Source organism: Ichthyophthirius multifiliis (genome assembly GCF_000220395.1).
Source record: "Ichthyophthirius multifiliis unplaced genomic scaffold scaff_1120509249421, whole genome shotgun sequence".
NCBI classification, from domain to species: Eukaryota; Ciliophora; class Oligohymenophorea; order Hymenostomatida; genus Ichthyophthirius; species Ichthyophthirius multifiliis.
The window spans coordinates 26,766-45,751 of NW_004087731.1; the positions used below are offsets into that span (position 1 = coordinate 26,766).

At 19.4% G+C, this 18,986-nt stretch overlaps 3 protein-coding genes across 3 annotated transcripts, besides 36 other annotated features; 1 reads left to right on the top strand and 2 right to left on the bottom strand. All coding sequences in view use genetic code 6, as the record gives it.

The window, feature by feature from the left end:
• Positions 1–218: 218 nt before the first annotated feature.
• Positions 219–246: a microsatellite.
• Positions 247–1,215: 969 nt separating this feature from the next.
• Positions 1,216–1,240: a microsatellite.
• Positions 1,241–1,389: 149 nt separating this feature from the next.
• Positions 1,390–1,443: a microsatellite.
• A 112-nt stretch (positions 1,444–1,555) lies between these two features.
• On the top strand, positions 1,556–5,056 carry IMG5_002730 (valyl-tRNA synthetase, putative). The gene is made up of 4 exons (XM_004039996.1): positions 1,556–2,181; positions 2,239–2,612; positions 2,749–4,751; positions 4,806–5,056. Exons 1-4 carry the CDS (start codon positions 1,724–1,726, stop codon positions 4,995–4,997), a joined length of 3,027 nt encoding a protein of 1,008 aa, XP_004040044.1. The 5' UTR covers positions 1,556–1,723; the 3' UTR covers positions 4,998–5,056.
• Positions 2,624–2,668: a microsatellite.
• A 579-nt stretch (positions 5,057–5,635) lies between the features above and the next one.
• Positions 5,636–5,684: a microsatellite.
• Positions 5,643–5,696: a microsatellite.
• Positions 5,643–5,710: a microsatellite.
• Positions 5,711–5,958: 248 nt separating this feature from the next.
• Positions 5,959–6,003: a microsatellite.
• Positions 6,004–6,286: 283 nt separating this feature from the next.
• Positions 6,287–6,333: a microsatellite.
• A 42-nt stretch (positions 6,334–6,375) lies between these two features.
• Positions 6,376–6,424: a microsatellite.
• An 803-nt stretch (positions 6,425–7,227) lies between these two features.
• Positions 7,228–7,269: a microsatellite.
• A 1,194-nt stretch (positions 7,270–8,463) lies between these two features.
• Positions 8,464–8,565: a microsatellite.
• Positions 8,566–9,228: 663 nt separating this feature from the next.
• Positions 9,229–9,276: a microsatellite.
• A 754-nt stretch (positions 9,277–10,030) lies between these two features.
• Positions 10,031–10,173: a microsatellite.
• Positions 10,037–10,086: a microsatellite.
• Positions 10,039–10,100: a microsatellite.
• Positions 10,039–10,209: a microsatellite.
• Positions 10,048–10,213: a microsatellite.
• Positions 10,107–10,171: a microsatellite.
• Positions 10,134–10,187: a microsatellite.
• Positions 10,175–10,261: a microsatellite.
• Positions 10,196–10,273: a microsatellite.
• An 11-nt stretch (positions 10,274–10,284) lies between these two features.
• Positions 10,285–10,348: a microsatellite.
• Positions 10,304–10,343: a microsatellite.
• Positions 10,305–10,360: a microsatellite.
• Positions 10,307–10,361: a microsatellite.
• Positions 10,362–11,218: 857 nt separating this feature from the next.
• Positions 11,219–11,275: a microsatellite.
• Positions 11,276–11,410: 135 nt separating this feature from the next.
• On the bottom strand, positions 11,411–14,064 carry IMG5_002740 (hypothetical protein; the record flags this gene model as incomplete). Its single annotated transcript, XM_004039997.1, has 4 exons — positions 11,411–11,413; positions 11,897–12,150; positions 12,514–13,540; positions 13,597–14,064. The coding sequence occupies 4 exons, from the start codon at positions 14,062–14,064 to the stop codon at positions 11,411–11,413; spliced, it is 1,752 nt and encodes a 583-aa protein (XP_004040045.1).
• Positions 11,533–11,597: a microsatellite.
• Positions 11,556–11,613: a microsatellite.
• Positions 11,607–11,646: a microsatellite.
• Positions 14,065–14,160: 96 nt separating the features above from the next.
• Positions 14,161–14,201: a microsatellite.
• Positions 14,202–14,254: 53 nt separating this feature from the next.
• Positions 14,255–14,310: a microsatellite.
• Positions 14,255–14,313: a microsatellite.
• A 123-nt stretch (positions 14,314–14,436) lies between these two features.
• Positions 14,437–18,012, bottom strand: IMG5_002750 (hypothetical protein). The gene is made up of 6 exons (XM_004039998.1): positions 17,755–18,012; positions 17,489–17,709; positions 17,213–17,324; positions 15,266–17,159; positions 15,055–15,211; positions 14,437–15,004 (listed from the first exon to the last, which is right to left on the bottom strand). Exons 1-6 carry the CDS (start codon positions 17,996–17,998, stop codon positions 14,510–14,512), a joined length of 3,123 nt encoding a protein of 1,040 aa, XP_004040046.1. The 5' UTR covers positions 17,999–18,012; the 3' UTR covers positions 14,437–14,509.
• Positions 14,478–14,510: a microsatellite.
• Positions 17,329–17,385: a microsatellite.
• Positions 17,366–17,403: a microsatellite.
• Positions 18,013–18,986: the final 974 nt, after the last annotated feature.

Consider the following 18,986-nt stretch of genomic DNA (forward strand, 5'->3'; position numbering starts at 1 on the left):
CTATTTGTGGGTTTCTTGAATATAAAAATTTTCAGAAAATATTAAATAGTAATAAAGATAAATAAATAAATAAAGAAGTCTACGTTTTATCTAAAATAGATTTCTTAAAAAACTGGGATTTCGAAACATTAAAATATATGGTCCAAAATATAAAATATAAGACTTTTTAAATTAATTAAAATGTTTTTTTGGAAGACTATGATAATGCTGATTTTTGGTTTTTTTTTTTTTTTTTTTTTTTTTTTTATTTAAAAAAATATATATATTTAGATTTATATATGTATTTTTTTATTTGAAAAGGTGTATTATTAAATAAGGAGAATTTGTCTTAAATAAAAATTGCGAAAAAAAAAAAAATTTACTATAAGAATTTCTATTTTATAAATTAATTAATTTTTTGGACTTGAAAATATTATATAAGATAATAATATAAATGAATACACATAATAATAAGTAAATAAAAGAAAATATACAGCGACTTGTTTATCAAATTAAGGAGAAGTCATGATTATTTCGAAAAAAATAACTCTTTTTTTAATGGGAAAAGACTCTATTATGTATAAATCGATTTTAGAAATAGCAGAAGAGAAAAGAGCCTTTTTAAATAAAAGAATCTGTTTAATTTAAAACGATAAAAACCAAAATATATAACAAAATACTCAAGAAAACTAACTTGAAAAAAAGAATATTTCTAAAAAAGAAATGGAATTAGCAAAAGACTCTCTTTTAGATTTTTACAAAAATAAAATTAAAAAAGAATATAAAAAAAATAAAGTGTTTATTTTAATATAAAAAATAAAAATTAAAAAATTTAAAAAGTGATGGAAATATCTCTTAGTAAAAATTATAAGCTTAATAATATATTAATAAAAATATTTTAAAACAAAGTGAGTAGTTATAGTTAAAATAAAATAAATAGACTAGACAATTATTTTATTAAATTAAAAGTTATAACTTTACTTAACGTTTAAATACAAATATATAATATAGTTCTTAATCAAAAAGCCCAAAATTATAAAAATCTTCCATTTTTTAAAATAATAAAGATAAAATCAAAAATCAATTAGAATTTTTATAAAATTATTATACTAAATAATAGAATTTTACTACATAGAAAAATGTTAAATAAAGACTTTATTCTTTGGATATAACTGCAAATAATTTTAATATTAAAAGATATAAAAATTCTTTAGACTTTTTAATCTGAAATTCGATATATATATATAAATATATATATAAAAAATAATTATTTTATTTATTTAAAATTAAGAATGTAATAAATATTATTTATTAAATTTTTATTTATTATAAAATAAAATTAAGTTAAAAAAAGAAAAGAATATTAAAAAATAAATATAAAATACAAAAATACGTGTATAAATATATATAATAATAAATTACTAAAAAAATAATAATCTTAATAATTAATAAAAAAAAAAATCTTTATAATTTTTTTTTTTTAATATAAATAATTATTATAATTTTATTACTAACAAAAAAAAAAAAAAATCGATATCCTCAAAAATTTCGAAAAAAAATAAAATAAAAAAAACAAAAATGGATATTTTTTCATAAGAAGACATGAACAGAATACAATTATTTAAATATTTTTCAACTTTAAACAAAGTAAAATAAAAAAAATCTAATAAAACAAAAAAAAAACTAAAAGAACTATTAACTTTCAAAACAATAATCTACAAATACCAAAAAAGTAGCTTCTTATATGAAAACAGCAGATAATCAAACTCAAAAACCTATATAAGAACAACCATTAGAACAAGCCATAGCCCAAAAGCGTAAATACGAAGATATGTTAAAGGCCTACGAGCCAAAAACAGTAGAATAAAACTGGATGAAATACTGGGAAAACTAAAAGTTCTTCCATGCAAACCCCTAAAACGTTCTTAACAGTTCCAAAAAGGCATATGCAATGGTTATTCCTCCCCCAAATGTAACTGGTTATCTACATATAGGTCATGGATTGACCTCAGCAGTTGAAGATAGTATTATTAGAAGAAAAAGAATGCAAGGATACGAGACTTTATATCTTCCGGGAGTTGATCACGCAGGAATTGCCACACATACAGTTGTAGAAAAACAATTGATGAAAGAAGAAGGAAAAACAAGACATGATATTGGAAGAGATGCTTTTGTCTAAAAAATATGGACTTGGAAAGAAAAGTAATAAAAAAAAAAAAAATTTAAACATATATATATATATATATATAAATATATTAGACACGGAAATGTAATTACAAATTAATTAAGAAAAGTCGGAAGTAGTTTAGATTGGGATAGATTCCATTTCACAATGGATGATTAATTAAGTATAGCCGTAAAAGAAGCATTCGTCCGACTTTCCGAAAAAGGATTAATTTATAGATCTAATAGATTAGTAAATTGGTCGTGTGCTCTAAAAACAGCCATAAGTGACGTTGAAGTAACACACGAGAAAATCGAAGAACCTATACTTAAAGCAATACCTGGACACACTGGAAAATACGAATTTGGTGTTCTAATACATTTTTCTTACAAAATAAAAGAAAATCCTTCATAAGAGATTATTGTAGCCACAACTCGTATTGAGACAATGCTAGGAGATGTTGCAGTCGGTAATATATAAATATAAATAAAAATACATAAATAAAATATTATAAATATAAATATAGTTATTTATATTTATACATATTATGTATATATCTAATTATATCTATTTATTTAAATTTGTATATAAATTTTTTTTTATAGCTGTTCATCCAGATGATAAAAGATATTAACATTTAATTGGAAAAGAATTAATTCATCCTTTTATTCCTGAAAGAAAATTAATAGTTATAGCAGATGCAGAATTAGTATAAATGGATTTTGGTACTGGTGCTGTTAAAATAACCCCCGCCCATGATCCTAATGATTATTTATGTGGAGAAAGACATAATTTACCAAAAATAAACTTATTCGATGACTATGGTATTATAAATGAAAATGGAGGACCCTATAAAGGCCTTAAAAGATTCGATTGTAGGAATAAAATAGTCGAAGATTTACAAAAAATAGGTCAATATAAAGACAAAAGTAAAAACCCAATGTCTATAGGTCTATGCTAGCGTTCTGGTGATGTCATAGAGCCTTTATTGAGACCTTAGTGGTATATAAAATGTACTGATATAGCCAAAAGAATGTGCGATGTCGTCGAAAATGGTGAATTAAAAATTCACCCATAAGGCGAATTCGACAAGAACTGGTTCTAATTTATGAGAAACCCCCAAGACTGGTGTATTTCCCGACAACTATGGTGGGGACATAGAATTCCAGCTTATTTATTCAAGCTTAAATCCTCCTAAACTATCCCCGATTCTTCCAATTAAGAAAACTGGATAGTAGCCCGTACAAAAGAGCAAGCTTTAAAAATTGCCGCCTCAAAATTAAATACATAAGAGTCCGAAATTGAACTAATTTAAGACGAAGATGTGCTCGATACATGGTTTTCCTCTGCCCTTTTCCCTTTTTCTACTATGGGATGGCCTAATATTGAGAACCCAGACTACAAAGCCTTTTATCCTAACCAAATATTAGAGACTGGATGGGATATATTATTCTTTTGGGTAGCCAGAATGGTTATGATGGGTCTAATTTTAATTGATAAACTCCCTTTTACTGATGTATTTTTACATCCCATGATCAGAGATTCTCAAGGAGAAAAAATGTCCAAATCAAAGGGAAATGTAATCGATCCTTTAGAAATAATTGACGGATGTTCCCTTGATAAACTAGTAAATAAGATCTTGGAAGGCAACCTCGACAAAAAAGAGCAAAACAGGGCCATATAACTAAAAAAAAAAGAATACCCTGAAGGTTTTCCAGAATGTGGTTCCGATGCTTTAAGATTTGGTCTCTTAGCCTATATGTAATAAGCCCGAAACATTAATTTAGATATCAAAAGGGTAATCGGATATAGAGAATTCTGTAATAAAATATGGTAAAGTGTTAAATTTGGTCTAATGTATATTCCCAGAGAAAATTTCATATATACCAGAAACGAATACTTCTAAAATCCCTCTAATCTACAGAACTTAACTTTCCTTAATAAATGGATACTTACTAGATTTAATTAAGCTTCCAAAAATATAAATGAAGCTTTTGATAAATACGATTTCGGAAATGCCACTATTTTCTTCCAAAACTTCTGGAAATATGAGTTTTGTGATATTTATTTAGAAGCCGTTAAACCTATTTTATCTTCCAAAAATAATAATAATTAAAACAATAATGCTTAATAATAGACTATATTCGTACTGTTTTACATACTTGAAAGTGGTTTAAGGTTACTTCACCCTATGATGCCTTTTATTAGTGAGGAATTATATTAGAAACTACCTTCTTTTTCCCAAAAACAAGACTCTATTTGTATTAATCCATACCCAGAGTACAATACCTAATTCGAGTTCCCTATTATAGATAATTAATTCAATCATGTAAATAATATTGCTAAAGTGGTTAGATAATTAGTAAATAATCTCAATCTTCCTAAAAGTGCTTAACCTGCTTCTTATATTATAGTTCTTAATAAAAACGAAGAACTCAAAAATTTAATAAAAAATGAACAATTACTTATTTGTACTTTATCAAGAGTAAACTCCATTTAACTTATTGAAAATGAAAGCGAAGTACCTAAAGGATGCGTTCCAAGTGCAGTAGGTGGCAATGCAATAGTTTATGTGAATGTAAAAGAATTTCTTGACGTTAAATAAGAGGTATTATATATAAATATATATTTATATATAAATATTAATTATTTGTTTTTAAAGATTTCTAGATAATAAACTAAATTGGCTTAAGCCGAAAAAATGCTTGAAAATTAATTGAAAAAAATGAATATTCCTAATTATGAAGATAAAGTTCCGGAAAATATAAAAGCTGAAAATCAAGAAAAAGTTACTAATTTAAATAGCGAAATTAAGCTTTTATAGGAAACAATAGAAGTATTAAAATAGTTTTGAGATTTTTATAAAATATATATATATATATATATTTTTTTAATATTTAAAAGAAAAAAAGAAATATAATTTTATTTTATTTTATGAGGTTTTTTTTAATTTTTTTAATTTATATTAAGACAATAAATAATTTCATATATTAACTTTTTCTTCTGGATTATTAACATCTTTTATATCCTAATAATAATTATGTAAAACAGTTCTATTTTAAGATATTTCCTCTAAATGTTCATAGCTATAAGCTTTTGCCTACATAAAAAGATGATTAACTCTATTTCCATCAAGTAAACTAAATTTCAAATACAATTTCCACATATCTTTAGCTATATGTTAGAGTATTTGTTATTCTTATAATTCATTTACTTATTCATAAATTTTATTTATTTTTTGATAATCAGAATGGAATGTTTACTATATTCTTTATTCTGGAGTATATTCAATATTACAGAAAAAATAAATTCTATCTCGAACTTCTTCTATTAATTATTTTTATTAAATATATTCTTCATTTAATCTATTTAATCTGTTAATTAAATTTTAATATAATATTTTTGCAATTTCAGCTTCAGCCATTTTTTTTTATAGTAAATAAATAAATAATAATAATTAATATAATAAAAAATAAAAAATTCTAAATCAAAAAATAAAATATATATAAATATAAATATTATATATATATATATATAATATTTCTATATATATTAATTTATATATATTATTTTCAAAATTTTTTTTAATTTTCATTCATACAAACATTTAAAAAATATGATAATATCCCCTTTTTTATTTTTAAATATATATAATTATATATTTTTTTACTTTCTAAATCATAATTACAAAACAAATTAAACAAGTAAATACGTGATATCCTATAAAGCTATCCCATACAGGTTATCCACTTTTAAAAAACCAAGAACTCATATTGAACATAATCCAAATTAAATCAATAAATATAAATGCTAAATTAAAATATTAATACTTTATTTTAAAATATATAACAATTTATTTTTCTTATCTTTATATAATTATTTTACTATTTTATAATGTTAATCTCCAGTTCTTGAAATCCATAAATAATATAAAAATAGATAAGCAACACTATTATAATCAATTTTCATAATAGAATTAAATATGCTTGTTAGCTTAATTATTATAATATATTTTAAATTTAATAAATATATATTTTATTTTACTGTTATTATCCAAAATAACTTTTCGACTTTTTCCTCTGATAATGTATTTTATTTACATACACCTGATTAATAATTTCCATAATCTTAAACATTTTCATTAAAATTTTATTTATATGAAGGATTTTATTGTTATTGAAAATTTTATTAATTATTCAATGCGTTTTATGATTATGGTTCGTAATTATTGTAATATTACATTTTATTTTTAATATAAATATTTTATTTTTTTTAAATATATATAAAAAAATAATAATAAATGTAAAAATTTTATTTTAAATATCAAAATTTTTAAATAAATTATTTAAAGAACACTTTTATTTAAAAATAAATATTAATATGTTTTTTTTGAAAAAATATAATATATATGTATATATATGCAAATAATTATACTTTTATATTAATTATAAATACATTTTATGTAAAATAATAATTTATAACAAATATGTATATTATATTTCTTCTAATATAAAAAAAAATATACATTTACTATTTAAAAAAAATAAAATAACTAAAAATCATTAATTTTTTTGTTTTCCTTTAAATTTAATTTTTTAATAACCAGGGAAATCAATATCTTATTTAATTTTAGTATTTTAAAGAACAGGAACATCCAAACCGTTTTAGTTTGTATTATTATTACTATTATTTATAACAGCCTAACATTTTAAAGTCAATAAAAACTCATTAAAATCAATTCTACCTGATTTGTTTAAAGAATTAATTCTTTTAAATATTCCCACAAATTCCTACATTTAAAAATCTCCTCCTTAACTATTCAAAAGCCAAAAAAAATCATTTAAAACTAAATAACCTTTTTAATCTTTATCAGTTAATTTAAATAAATTAATAAGATTATCTTCATCACCTTATAGTTCTTTAAAACTTAATAATGACTTTTCAATATTTATAAAATGTTGAAACATTTAGTTTAGTAAACTTTTTGCTGTTTCATTATTACATATATTGTTTTAATCCAATTTGTTTTAATTATTTTAAACAAAATTAAACAATCCTCTAACAAAGGAATTTCTATTTCTATTTATATATATATATAAATATATATAATATATATATATATATATTTATTTTATTATTATATTTAATTAATACTCTTTTCCTTATAAACTAAACATATCTAAAAATTCACAATATCTTTTTTATTTATTTATAAAATAATAAAAATAAAAAATACTTTAAAAATTAATTATTTTCATCACTAGAATATCTAGAAAATATAATGAATAGAACTTATTTAGTATAAGGAATAGAAATTTTTTCAATACCATCAATGAAAGTTTAGAAATCAATATATCCTTTTTATTTATAATCGAAGAAATCAAAAATATTTTAAATAGTAAATTTTTTAAAAAATTCTTCTTTTAATTTATCTAATTCACCATCCATAATTATTTATTCGAAAATAAATTTTATATAATAATAGTTTTTATTAGTTTTATCTTAAGAAATTTTATTAAGGAAATTTTAAATATCATTTTTATTTCTTTCTTTTTCAGTATTTTTATTATTAAAACACTATTCATTTTTTATATTATTTATCCTATTTTTGTTTTCTAGTTCCTATAGAATATTACCTTTCTATTGATTTTAATTCATATATTACCCTATTATTTAATTAAACTCATTATTTTATATTCTAGTTTATATTTTATTTAAATATTCTTCATCTTTATCTTCTTCCTTTTATGCTTAAATTATTTATTTAATTTAAACAGGGCTTAATTCTATTTATTATTAATTTTCATTTATCTATTTTTAATATATATCATTCATTTAAAAAGGCTTTTAATTTTATCTATATTATTCCAAAATATCTTCCTAATCTCCTTCATCTGAATATAAATAAGGATTATTTTGCAAAAAATTAGTTATTTAGACTTATTAATTTTTAATATTTTTAGATTCCTGTTAATTTTGATCTTATTGATTTTAATTTTAGTTAGTTTAAGGATTTTTTCTATATTCATAAAATTATTGTATTAATGGAGTTTTATCCTAAAAACTGATTTATGTTTTATAAGTTTGTTATTATAAGTTAGGTTAAATTAAAACATTTTGAGGCTATTGATATTAAAAATTAATATTTTAAATATTAGATTAAGGTATACTAGATTAAGTATAATTAATTGGTTGAACATTAATATTATGTATTTATTGATTTTCTTGATTTTCGTAAATAAATCTACTTTATGTTTAGTTTAATTAAAATTAATTGACATATTAAAATTATTTAGATAAATCATATGTTTAATTTAAGATATTATTATTATTATTATTATTATTATTATTATTATTATTAATTTTATTATTAATATTATTATTATTAATATCAAGTTATTATTAATATTATTATTATTATTTCGAGTTATTTACAAATCTAAATTCGATAATTCATTATCGATTCCTTTAAAATATTTATTTATATTGAAATAATTTTAATCTCTATTGTTTTATTCAAAAGCATATTTTTTCTCTCCTTAATATTATAATTTTTTTATTGATTAATTTTCTATGCTAGTCATTTTTATTGTATTATTTTTATTTATGTCATATTAAAATTAACTATGTTATTAATTAGACATTTATTAAGGACTATAAACATATGTCTAATTTTGTTAATATTCAATGTATTTTTAGTGCGGAGATATATTTTCTTAATGGCTTACTGGTGTTATATTATTTAATTTAATATGATTTGTTGAATAATATTCTTTGTATTACGGAATGTTATAACTCATATTATTTTTTTTTTTATTGTTTTATTTAACTTTTTTTTTTTTTTAAATAATATTAAATATTATTGTATTTTAATTTTTTTTTAATTTCAAATGTATAAAAATTTAATAATGATTTTAAAATTTTTTTTATATTTATCAAATATTAATTAATAATAAATAAATTTATTTAGTGTTTAAAAAATTAAAATTTAATTTTTAAAAAAAAATATTTTTATTTTATTAATAATAAAAGGAAATGAATTTTATATAAATATTTTATTTATATTATACCTTTATATTAATACATTATTAAAAACTTATATAAAAATTTAATAAATATATATAAAAATTTATTCAAAAAATTATTATAATATTAATATTAATTGAAAAAGATGAAAATAATATATTTTATATAATTTTTAAAATTAAAATATTATTATTATTAATCAATATGAAATAATTTTTATAAATTAATTATATTGAATTCTTTATATTGTTAAATAATATAATAAATACTTTTATTTATATATTCAAAAATAAATTTAATTATTATGTTTAAATTATTAATTAAAATTATTATAAAATAAAAAACATTTTATAAATAAAGTTCTTTAAAATATTATTTTAAAATAATTAAGTCATTATAAATAATATATAAAAAAGTTTAATTTTAATATTTAATTTTAAAATAAAATAAATAATTATAATTAAATTATAATAATACTAAAAAATAAAAATAAGATATGAATTTATTATTATAATATTAATAAAAAAACATACTTTAAATAATTATATAAACAATTAACAAAAAATATAATTAAAATATGTAAAGTAATAATATAAAATTTAGAAAAAAATTTTATGCAAAAATTATTATTATTATATTTTTATAAAATCAAATTTTATTATTATTGTTGATTATTATCATTTAATTTGAAATTAAATTTATAAAAATATATATATATATGGATAAATTGTAATAAAAAAGTATTATAAAATTTATTAATCTTTAATAAAAAATGGTAAAAAGTAAATAAAGATTTAATATAATCTTCTATTAAAATTATTAATAATTATAAAATTATTTCATTAGTAAAAGAAAACTGAAAAAAATTTAATAAATTAATAAATATAAATATATTAATAAAAATAAAAATATAAATAACATTAAAATATATATATACAATAATAAAATAATACAATAAAAAAATAAAAAAATAATAATATAAAAAAAATAATAATATAAAAATAAATATATATATATATATATATAAATATATATATATATATATATTTAAAATATTATTTATTAATATATATACATATATTATATTTATATTATTATTATTAAATTATTATTTCTTATGTTTTTTTTTAGATATTATATATTATTTTCTATTTATATTTTTATATATATTTTTTTTTTTATTTTTAATATTTAAAATGTTTATTTAATAATTTTTTTTTAACATACATATTTTTATTATTAAATTTTATAAATTATAACAAAATTATATATATATCTAATTTAGTTTTTAAAGAATTATTTAAGAATTACATTTTTATTATATAATTGATAATATTTATTATTAAGTTGAATTTATATTATTTATTTTATTTTTATTTCTAATTTAACTTTTAATTTTATAATTTATATCATTTTTTTCTTATACTTTAAAAAACATATTTTTTTATTTTATATAAAACTAAATATTTTATAAATATTAGACATATATATATTATTTTCTCTTAATTTTTAAAATTTTACGACTATAATATTTTATATTTTTAAGTAATTTTATTTACATATTTCGATTATTTTGCATATTATTATCATTTTTTCAATTAGAATTATGTAAATTTAATTTTATTTCATTCTGCTTAATTAAATTATAATTCTGGTTTTTTTTTCTTTCATTTTAAAAAAAGTATATAGTCTTTGGAATTTGTCTTTTTATTTAAAGTCAAACATAAATTTTCAAATACTCTTTTGAAAATAGTCTAAAAAGCAATTAGATTTTTTTCATAACCATTATATAGCAGTATATTTCATTGATTTTTTTAAAAAGTCAATAATTTGTTAAAAAAATATTTTTCTCTTCAAAAGTAATATATAATATAATATAATATTTATTGTAATGAACATAAAAATTAATAATTAAACAATCTTTATTTATTATTAAAAATTAATTATACATTTTTAATAAAAACATTTTTATTTTAAATAGATATATATTAAAATAACATAAGAAAAATAAATTATTAAATAAAAAATAGAATAGAATTTCTCATATTAATATATAAATATATATAAATATATATATATATATATATATTATATTAATATACATATTAATTATATTTGATATAAATTATAAATAATAAAATCATAAAAATAAATACATTATAAATCATATATTTTAGCAATTTTTAAGTTATTGTTATTTTTGTTATTTTATAAAGTAATATAGTAATATATTATTATTAATCACTAAAATTTTATAAAAGCATAATGTAAAAAAAATGATAGAAAAAATGAATTATCATTTAATAAATTGAGTAGTTTAAAATATTACAAATAATAAAAAAAAAACCAAAGATAAAATGATAATATATATATTTATATAAATATAAATAAATATATATATATATTTTTAATTATATTATATATATATTTTATATAAAAATATAATAAAAATTAAATAATAATAAATATTCAATAATTAATCCTCATCCCTTTCTAATTATAACACTCAAAAGTACAAAAATTAACAAAAGATAGTTACTATAAAAATTCATTTCTATTTTCAGGTAAAATTTAATAATTTTTAATAAAAATTTCTACTTTTTTTAAACTTTTGATATTTTTTAACACATTTTATAATAAAACTAAGTCTTTTTCAATTAAAATATTAACAATAAATTCAAAAATTTCCAATTAATGTAATTTTTATAAAAACTCTATAATAATTACAATGCTTTTTTCTGTTATATTATTAGCATTCTTAGACTTTAAATTACTCTCTAAATTAATTTTGAATTCTCTCAAACTTATATATTTTTAAATCCCATCAAAAATACATTTAATTCCACTATCACTGAGTTAATTCCCTCCAATTTCTAAACTAAAAGAATTTGTTACATTAAAACAATTTAAATATTCTCCAACCTTATTTGCGCCTTCTTTCTAAAAAAGTGAAAAAATCCCTCTCGAACCATCCCCAAAGTCTAAATTATTAAATAAAATTTAAACATCTTCTAAATTTTATCCACTAAACTATTTCGAAAAAACTTTCAAATTTTAAATAGAAGTAATTTACATTTTCTTAAATTAACTACTTTCATATTTTTTTTTCAAAGGCTCATAAACTTCCTATATTTTAAATATTTTCTAGTCTATAATTTCTTCCTTTAAACCATCTTTTTCATTCAATGAATTTTCTATAAAGTTTTTAAAATCTTCCAAAACTGCCTTTATTTCTACTAGTTCATTTTCCTAGTAAAAAAACTACAAATATTCCTTTAAATATTACTAACATTCATTTAAATACACTTCCAGAAAATTCCTTTTATATAAAATTCTTTATATACTTAAGTCCCTTTCTTTCATTTCCTTTTCTTTTTCTATAAAATCAATCATTTAACTATCCTAAATAAGACTATTCTCTACACTAACTTCTTAAAAATCAACTAAAACTTCCTCAATTTCCAGCATTTTACACTCATTTATTTACCCAACGACCTTAAACTGACTCCCGCCTTTTAAAACTTCGGTCTTATATATGATTTCTCCAAATTTTATACTCAAAAAGCTATTCTCTTCTCCTTATAATTCACCTTCTATATTAAAGAAAAAGGGTAATTCTTTTCCTTTATAGAGTAAAGCTTCCCCTTTTTTTAAGGTTTATCCCAAAAATACTTCAATAAGTTAGTCTTATTCAGTAAATAAAGACTAAACCTTATAATTTTCGATTTTAACAAAAGGATTAATTTAAGAAGCTTACAAAGCACAAACTAATGCACTTCCCCTACTAATTTATTCGCCGTTTTAAAGTATAATTCCCATATATTATCTCTAGAAGACTTCTTTTAATTTCTATAAAATCAAAGGAATTCTACTTCCACTGCCTATAAGTTCTATTTCATCTATATTTAAATTTTATTAACTAAACTAATTTAAAAATTTCATAAAATCCTACATAAAATTGTCTGAGATTATATTTTCGAACTCTTTACGACTAAAATAATGATCTAAATCTTCATCTTAAGTTATATATTCTATATGTAAATTCGCCTCACTATTCGAACTTAATACTTTTCGTAATTTCTCGATTTATTCGAGTACTCTAAGATACGTTTTTTTATTTAATTTACTAAAATAAGTATATTTTTTAGCTAAATATTCATATATATATCTATCTATATCTCTCAAGCCGAGATTTTTCTAAGATTCAATCTATAAAAGGGTTCCTTTAGTATTATCGAATAAATAAATAAAGGCAGAAGTTTAGGTTTCTCCCAAATCTATGAACAAAATGGTTTTTTTTCCTTATTCTTTTAACACATTTTTTTATGTTTGTAAATAACTATAAGCTATACACATATGTTCTTCAACAATCTTTTTTTTAAAAAAAATAAATAAATAATTTTTTGATTATTTTAAAACATTATTACTTTCAAACACGGAAGTTTGGCAATTTATAAAGCTTTTTAAAAAAAATACTTTTCTTTTTATGAAAAATAATTAGGCACGGAAATAACACAAACATACTATTCGGAATTCTTAGAAATAAGTTGATCTAAATAAGTAAAATAACTAGCTAAAATCTAGAAAACATACCATTTTTCTCCATTAATTATTCCCATGTTATCCTTCTCATCATACTAGAATAAAAAATAACCTTTTTAATACTCATCTTATACACATAATCTATATGGGTATATAATTGCTGAATTAGTATAAGCCTTAATACGGTCTAAGGCTTATTCCGAAAATATTCGATTCTTCTCTGTATATACAATTACAGAAGGAATTTCTCTGTTAGAGGAATCTGAAGGAATATTTGATAAACCATTACGGTCAATTTTGGATATTACAGTTTTTTTATTTCCACATTCTATACCTATTATTGATCGTATCATTTTTTATTATTAATTAAATTTGTATTAATTTAATTTAAATATATAAATAAAAAAATATAAAAATTATATGAATAAAAAAATATGTATATATAATTTTTTATAAATATATATATATTTATATATATAAATATAATTATTTTTTATTTTTATTATATTATTTTTTTTAGTTAAGAAATGTTCTTTTTTTCTCTTTTCTTTTATTTAAAATTAATTTTTTTTTTTTTTAAAATATTTTTATTTTATTTTTAATTTTAATAAGTATATTATTTTTTTTTTTTATATATATATTTTAAAATTAAAATTTAAGTTTTTTTTAAAATAAATTATATAGATTTATATTTTTTTTTTTTTTATAAAATTATATTTTTATAAACTTTTTAAAAATAATTAAATATTTAATGACAAAGAAAAACTATTTAAATAAAATAATATTTATAAAAAATAATCAATCTTATTTATGATGTTTATGTTCTTCCATTCTTTTCTTTAAATCAGATTAAGTTTTTTATCTTGCAATAAACTTAAGAAATTCATCTATAATAACAACAGGAAACGCACACATAATTACAAGAATCCAATCATTAGTAGTCAATGGTACAGTATTGAATATTTTTTCAAAGAAAGGTACATAACATATCATACAATGTAAAGAAACAGATCCTATAATAGCCAGAACTAAATAAGGATTTGCTAGAGGTCCTATACTAATTAACGATCCTTCATCTGAAAGAGCATTGAGAGCATTTAACATTTCAATAATAACTAAAGTAGTCAAAGATAAAGTACTTGGTTTTTATTTGCCCCAACTAAAGTAATTGCATGGATGTTGAGAGAAGTTATATTTACCAAAAGATGGTACTGAGAAATCTTTCCAAGTTGAACATTCACTCCAATTTTTTAAATGACGGAAATCAATTAAAGGATGACCATCACCAGCCCACTTAATATATATAAAAAAAGTTTAATTTATATAAATATATATGTTTTTACATCATAAGCAACATAATAATAAACAAAAATAAAAACAGTGGAAATACCTACATATGTACCTATAATTAAATATCTGAAAAATACAAAACCACTAATTAATGGTTCATCATGTCTTCTTGGTGGTTTTTTCATACAATCTGGATCTGCGGGATTAAATCTATTACATATATATATATATTAATTTATTTTTTTATATTTATATATATATTACGATAAAGCAGTAGCTGGTAAACCATCTGTAACTAAATTAACCCATAATAATTAAACAGAATTAAAGCCATCAGGTATTCCTAAAATACTTGATAAGAAAATACTTACAACTTCTCCTATATTAGATGAGATCATATATCTAATAAAGGCTTTCATATTAGCATATATGGCTCTTCCTTCTTCTACTGCGGCTACAATAGTTGAGAAATTATCATCAGAAAGAATCATATCAGAAGCTTCTTTGGCTACTTCAGTACCTGAAATACCCATAGCTATTCCTATATTGGCTTATTTGATAGCAGCGGCATCATTTACACCATCTCCAGTCATTGCTACGATTTATTTTTATCCAGAAAGTAATTTTACTAATTATCTTTTATGTCTAGGATCTGTTCTGGAAAATACAAAGCCTGAAGGCTAATCTATAACCAATTACATTTTTCTAATTTATTCTTCTTCAGATAAGTTTTCGAACTAAAATCCTGTCAAAGATCTATTTTATTCATCTCCGTTTTAAATAATGTTAATATCTCTAGCAATAGATTCTGCAGTTTCTTTAATATCTCCCGTAATCATAATTACAGAAATACCAGCTTCCTTACATTTCCTAATAGAGTCCTTAACTTCGGGTCTAGGAGGATCTCTAACTGCTACTACACCAATAAGAATAGGATCATCTTCCAATCTAGCATAATTTTCGCTGTTTTCAAGCTCTTTAAAGGCCTTATGTTCTGGACCGTTGTAATCTGCTAATATTCCAGTATCGAATTTAACACAAATTGCGAGTGTTCTGAGCCCTTATTTGGCGTATTCTTTAATTTGGAGTTCAAAATCGGCTTTAGAGCGCTCATTAAATGATACTATTTCTCCTTCTACATTGAGTATTTTGCTTGCTTTTTTTAATAAATAATCAGGGGCTCCTTTTATGAAAAGGGTGTTTTTTTGGTCTTTTTTTCCTCTCATTAACACGCTCATGGATTTTCTATCTCTAGTGAATTCCAAAGTAGCTAATTTTGTATATTCAGAAGATAAGAATTCTCCATATTACTCAACTTAGCCTCCTTATTGATATGAAGTATATTTATTTTTGAATTAAGGGTCATATTTTCCTATTTTTTCGGCTAATACTTTTAATGCGGCTTCTGTAGGGAGACCAGTTCTATTTACTTTTTTTTTCTCGATATCATACATAAGTTTAGATTCGTTGTTTAATACCATGGAAGTTACAAATTATCTCAAGTTTTTCATATTAGGGTTTTATTCTAGTACATCAATATTTCCATCAGGATTATAAGAATGTCCTTATACTGTGAAATTTTAAATACGGTTTCCTTCCTTGTCTGATATCAAAAAGAAGTTTTCTACACACATCTCGTTTGTAGTTAAAGTTCCGGTTTTATCACTACAAATAATAGTTGTGCATCCTAAAGTCTCTACAGAGGGTAATTTTCTAATAATAGCTTTCTTCTTAGCCATTCTTCTAGTACCTAAAGCCAAACAAGTAGTAATAACAGCTGGTAAACCTTCAGGGATGGCTGCTACAGCTAAAGCAACGGCTACTTTAAAGTAATACATAGCTCCTTTAAACCAATGTCCGAAAGCTTCGTCGGTGAAATTAGGAATATTCATAGCCCAGCATACTATACATATGTAGGAGATATATTTAGCTAATTAATCACCGAATTCATTGATTCTTTATTTCAAAGGGGAATCATCATCCTTAGTATCTTTAGCAGCGTCTTAAACTTCTTTTTGAATTTAACCAATTTCAGTATTCATTCCTGTTTAAACTACTATAGCTAAAGCAGAACCATTATTAATTAATGTTCCAGCAAATAAGTAATTTAATTTGTCCAATACACCTACTTGTTAACTTTTTTCAATTGGTTTTATAGCTAAAAATATATTTATATTAATATAATTATATAATTTATTTAAAAAAAATTACTTTTATTTACAGGATCAGATTCTCCTGTCAAAATAGATTAATCGGCTTTTAAGGTTATAGTTTTTAATTCAATAAGTCTTAAATCAGCAGGTATTTTATCGCCTTATGATACCTAAAAAAAATAAATTAATTAAATATATATTTAAAAAATAAATATATATATATATATATATATATATATATATATATATTATTTTTTTATATACATAAAAAATATACATTTATATATATTTTTTTAATTTATTATATATTTTATATTTTTTTTTTTATATTTACTTAAACAATATCTCCAGGCACTAATAATTTAGCAGCAATTTCAACCCATTTTCCATCTCTTAAAACTAATGCATGAGGCGATTATAGATCTTTTAAAGCAGAAATCGCTTTTTCAGCATCTAAATCCTACCAGATTCCTACAAATGCATTTACTATTAAAATAGTGAAAATTACAGCAGGCTCAACCCAAGATGGTACTCCATGATCATCTCCATGATCTTCTATATTTAAAATTATATATAAATAATTAATATGAATTTATTTACCAAATTATGATATTACAAAGGATATAAGAGCAGCTAATATTAAAATTCTAACAAGAATATCTTCAAACTATTCTTTTATTTTCTCCCATATAGATTCTCCGACTTCTTTTTGTAATTCGTTAAGTCCATACTTTTATAGAAGAGCTTCGGCTTTGGTTTAGTTCAGCCCTTTTTATATGTCACTTCCTAAGATAGCTAACGTTTCTTCTGCAGTTTTATTATAAAATTATATTTTATCTGTCATTTTTTTTTAAAATTTTTATAATATATATTTTTTTATTTTTAAATTAGGTTTTATTTATTTATGGCATAAATAAAATTAATAGTGATTTTTTTTTTGTTTAATACAGTTTTTTTTTTTTTTTGATAAATTTGTATTTATTTTTATTTATTTTATAAAATAAAAAATAGTTATGGAATAAATATCTCTTTTCTTTTTTAAAATAATTCATAGTAAATAATACAATAATATTTTTAAATTAATATAAATTAAATTAAAAAAATTATTATTATTAATATACGATTACAAAATATATATAGATATATATTATTTTAAAATTGAATTTTTTATTAAGGTTAAAAATAATAAATGAAAATAAATATAAAATTATAAAATATTATTGTTAAATTATTAATAATTAATTAATAATCATATTTATATTTATATAATAAAATAATATCTAATATATACTATATTTTTTTTTAAATTATTAACAAATATTTTTTTTATATTTAAAAGAGATAAAGAAAATAAAAGGAAAGAGTAAAAATCTTAAAAATTTTTAAATATTTTTTAACTTATAAATAAGCATAAATATTAAAATAATTTTTATTTTCATATATAAAATTATTAATCTAAAAAAATGTTATTTTATATTTTTTCGAAGCTTTATTATTCTTATTATTCGCTATAATATCCAAAATATTATTATTAATTTAAGTTTTATTAAATCACATTATTATTATTTAATTTACATTCATCTAAATAAATAAAATTGCTTGATAAATCAAATTAGCAATAATTTCCATTATTATTATTATTTTAATTTAAATTATTATAATCCACAAAAGAACAATTTAATTCATTATTATTTTTCTGAAAATCTTAATTATTAATAATTTAATTTTCCATTAAAATTTAATCTTTTTTTTTCTTTTAAAAGCTTTTTTAAATAATTTCTTCTTCCAAATATTACTTTTTATATTCCTTCTACTTACTTTTTTTTATTTCA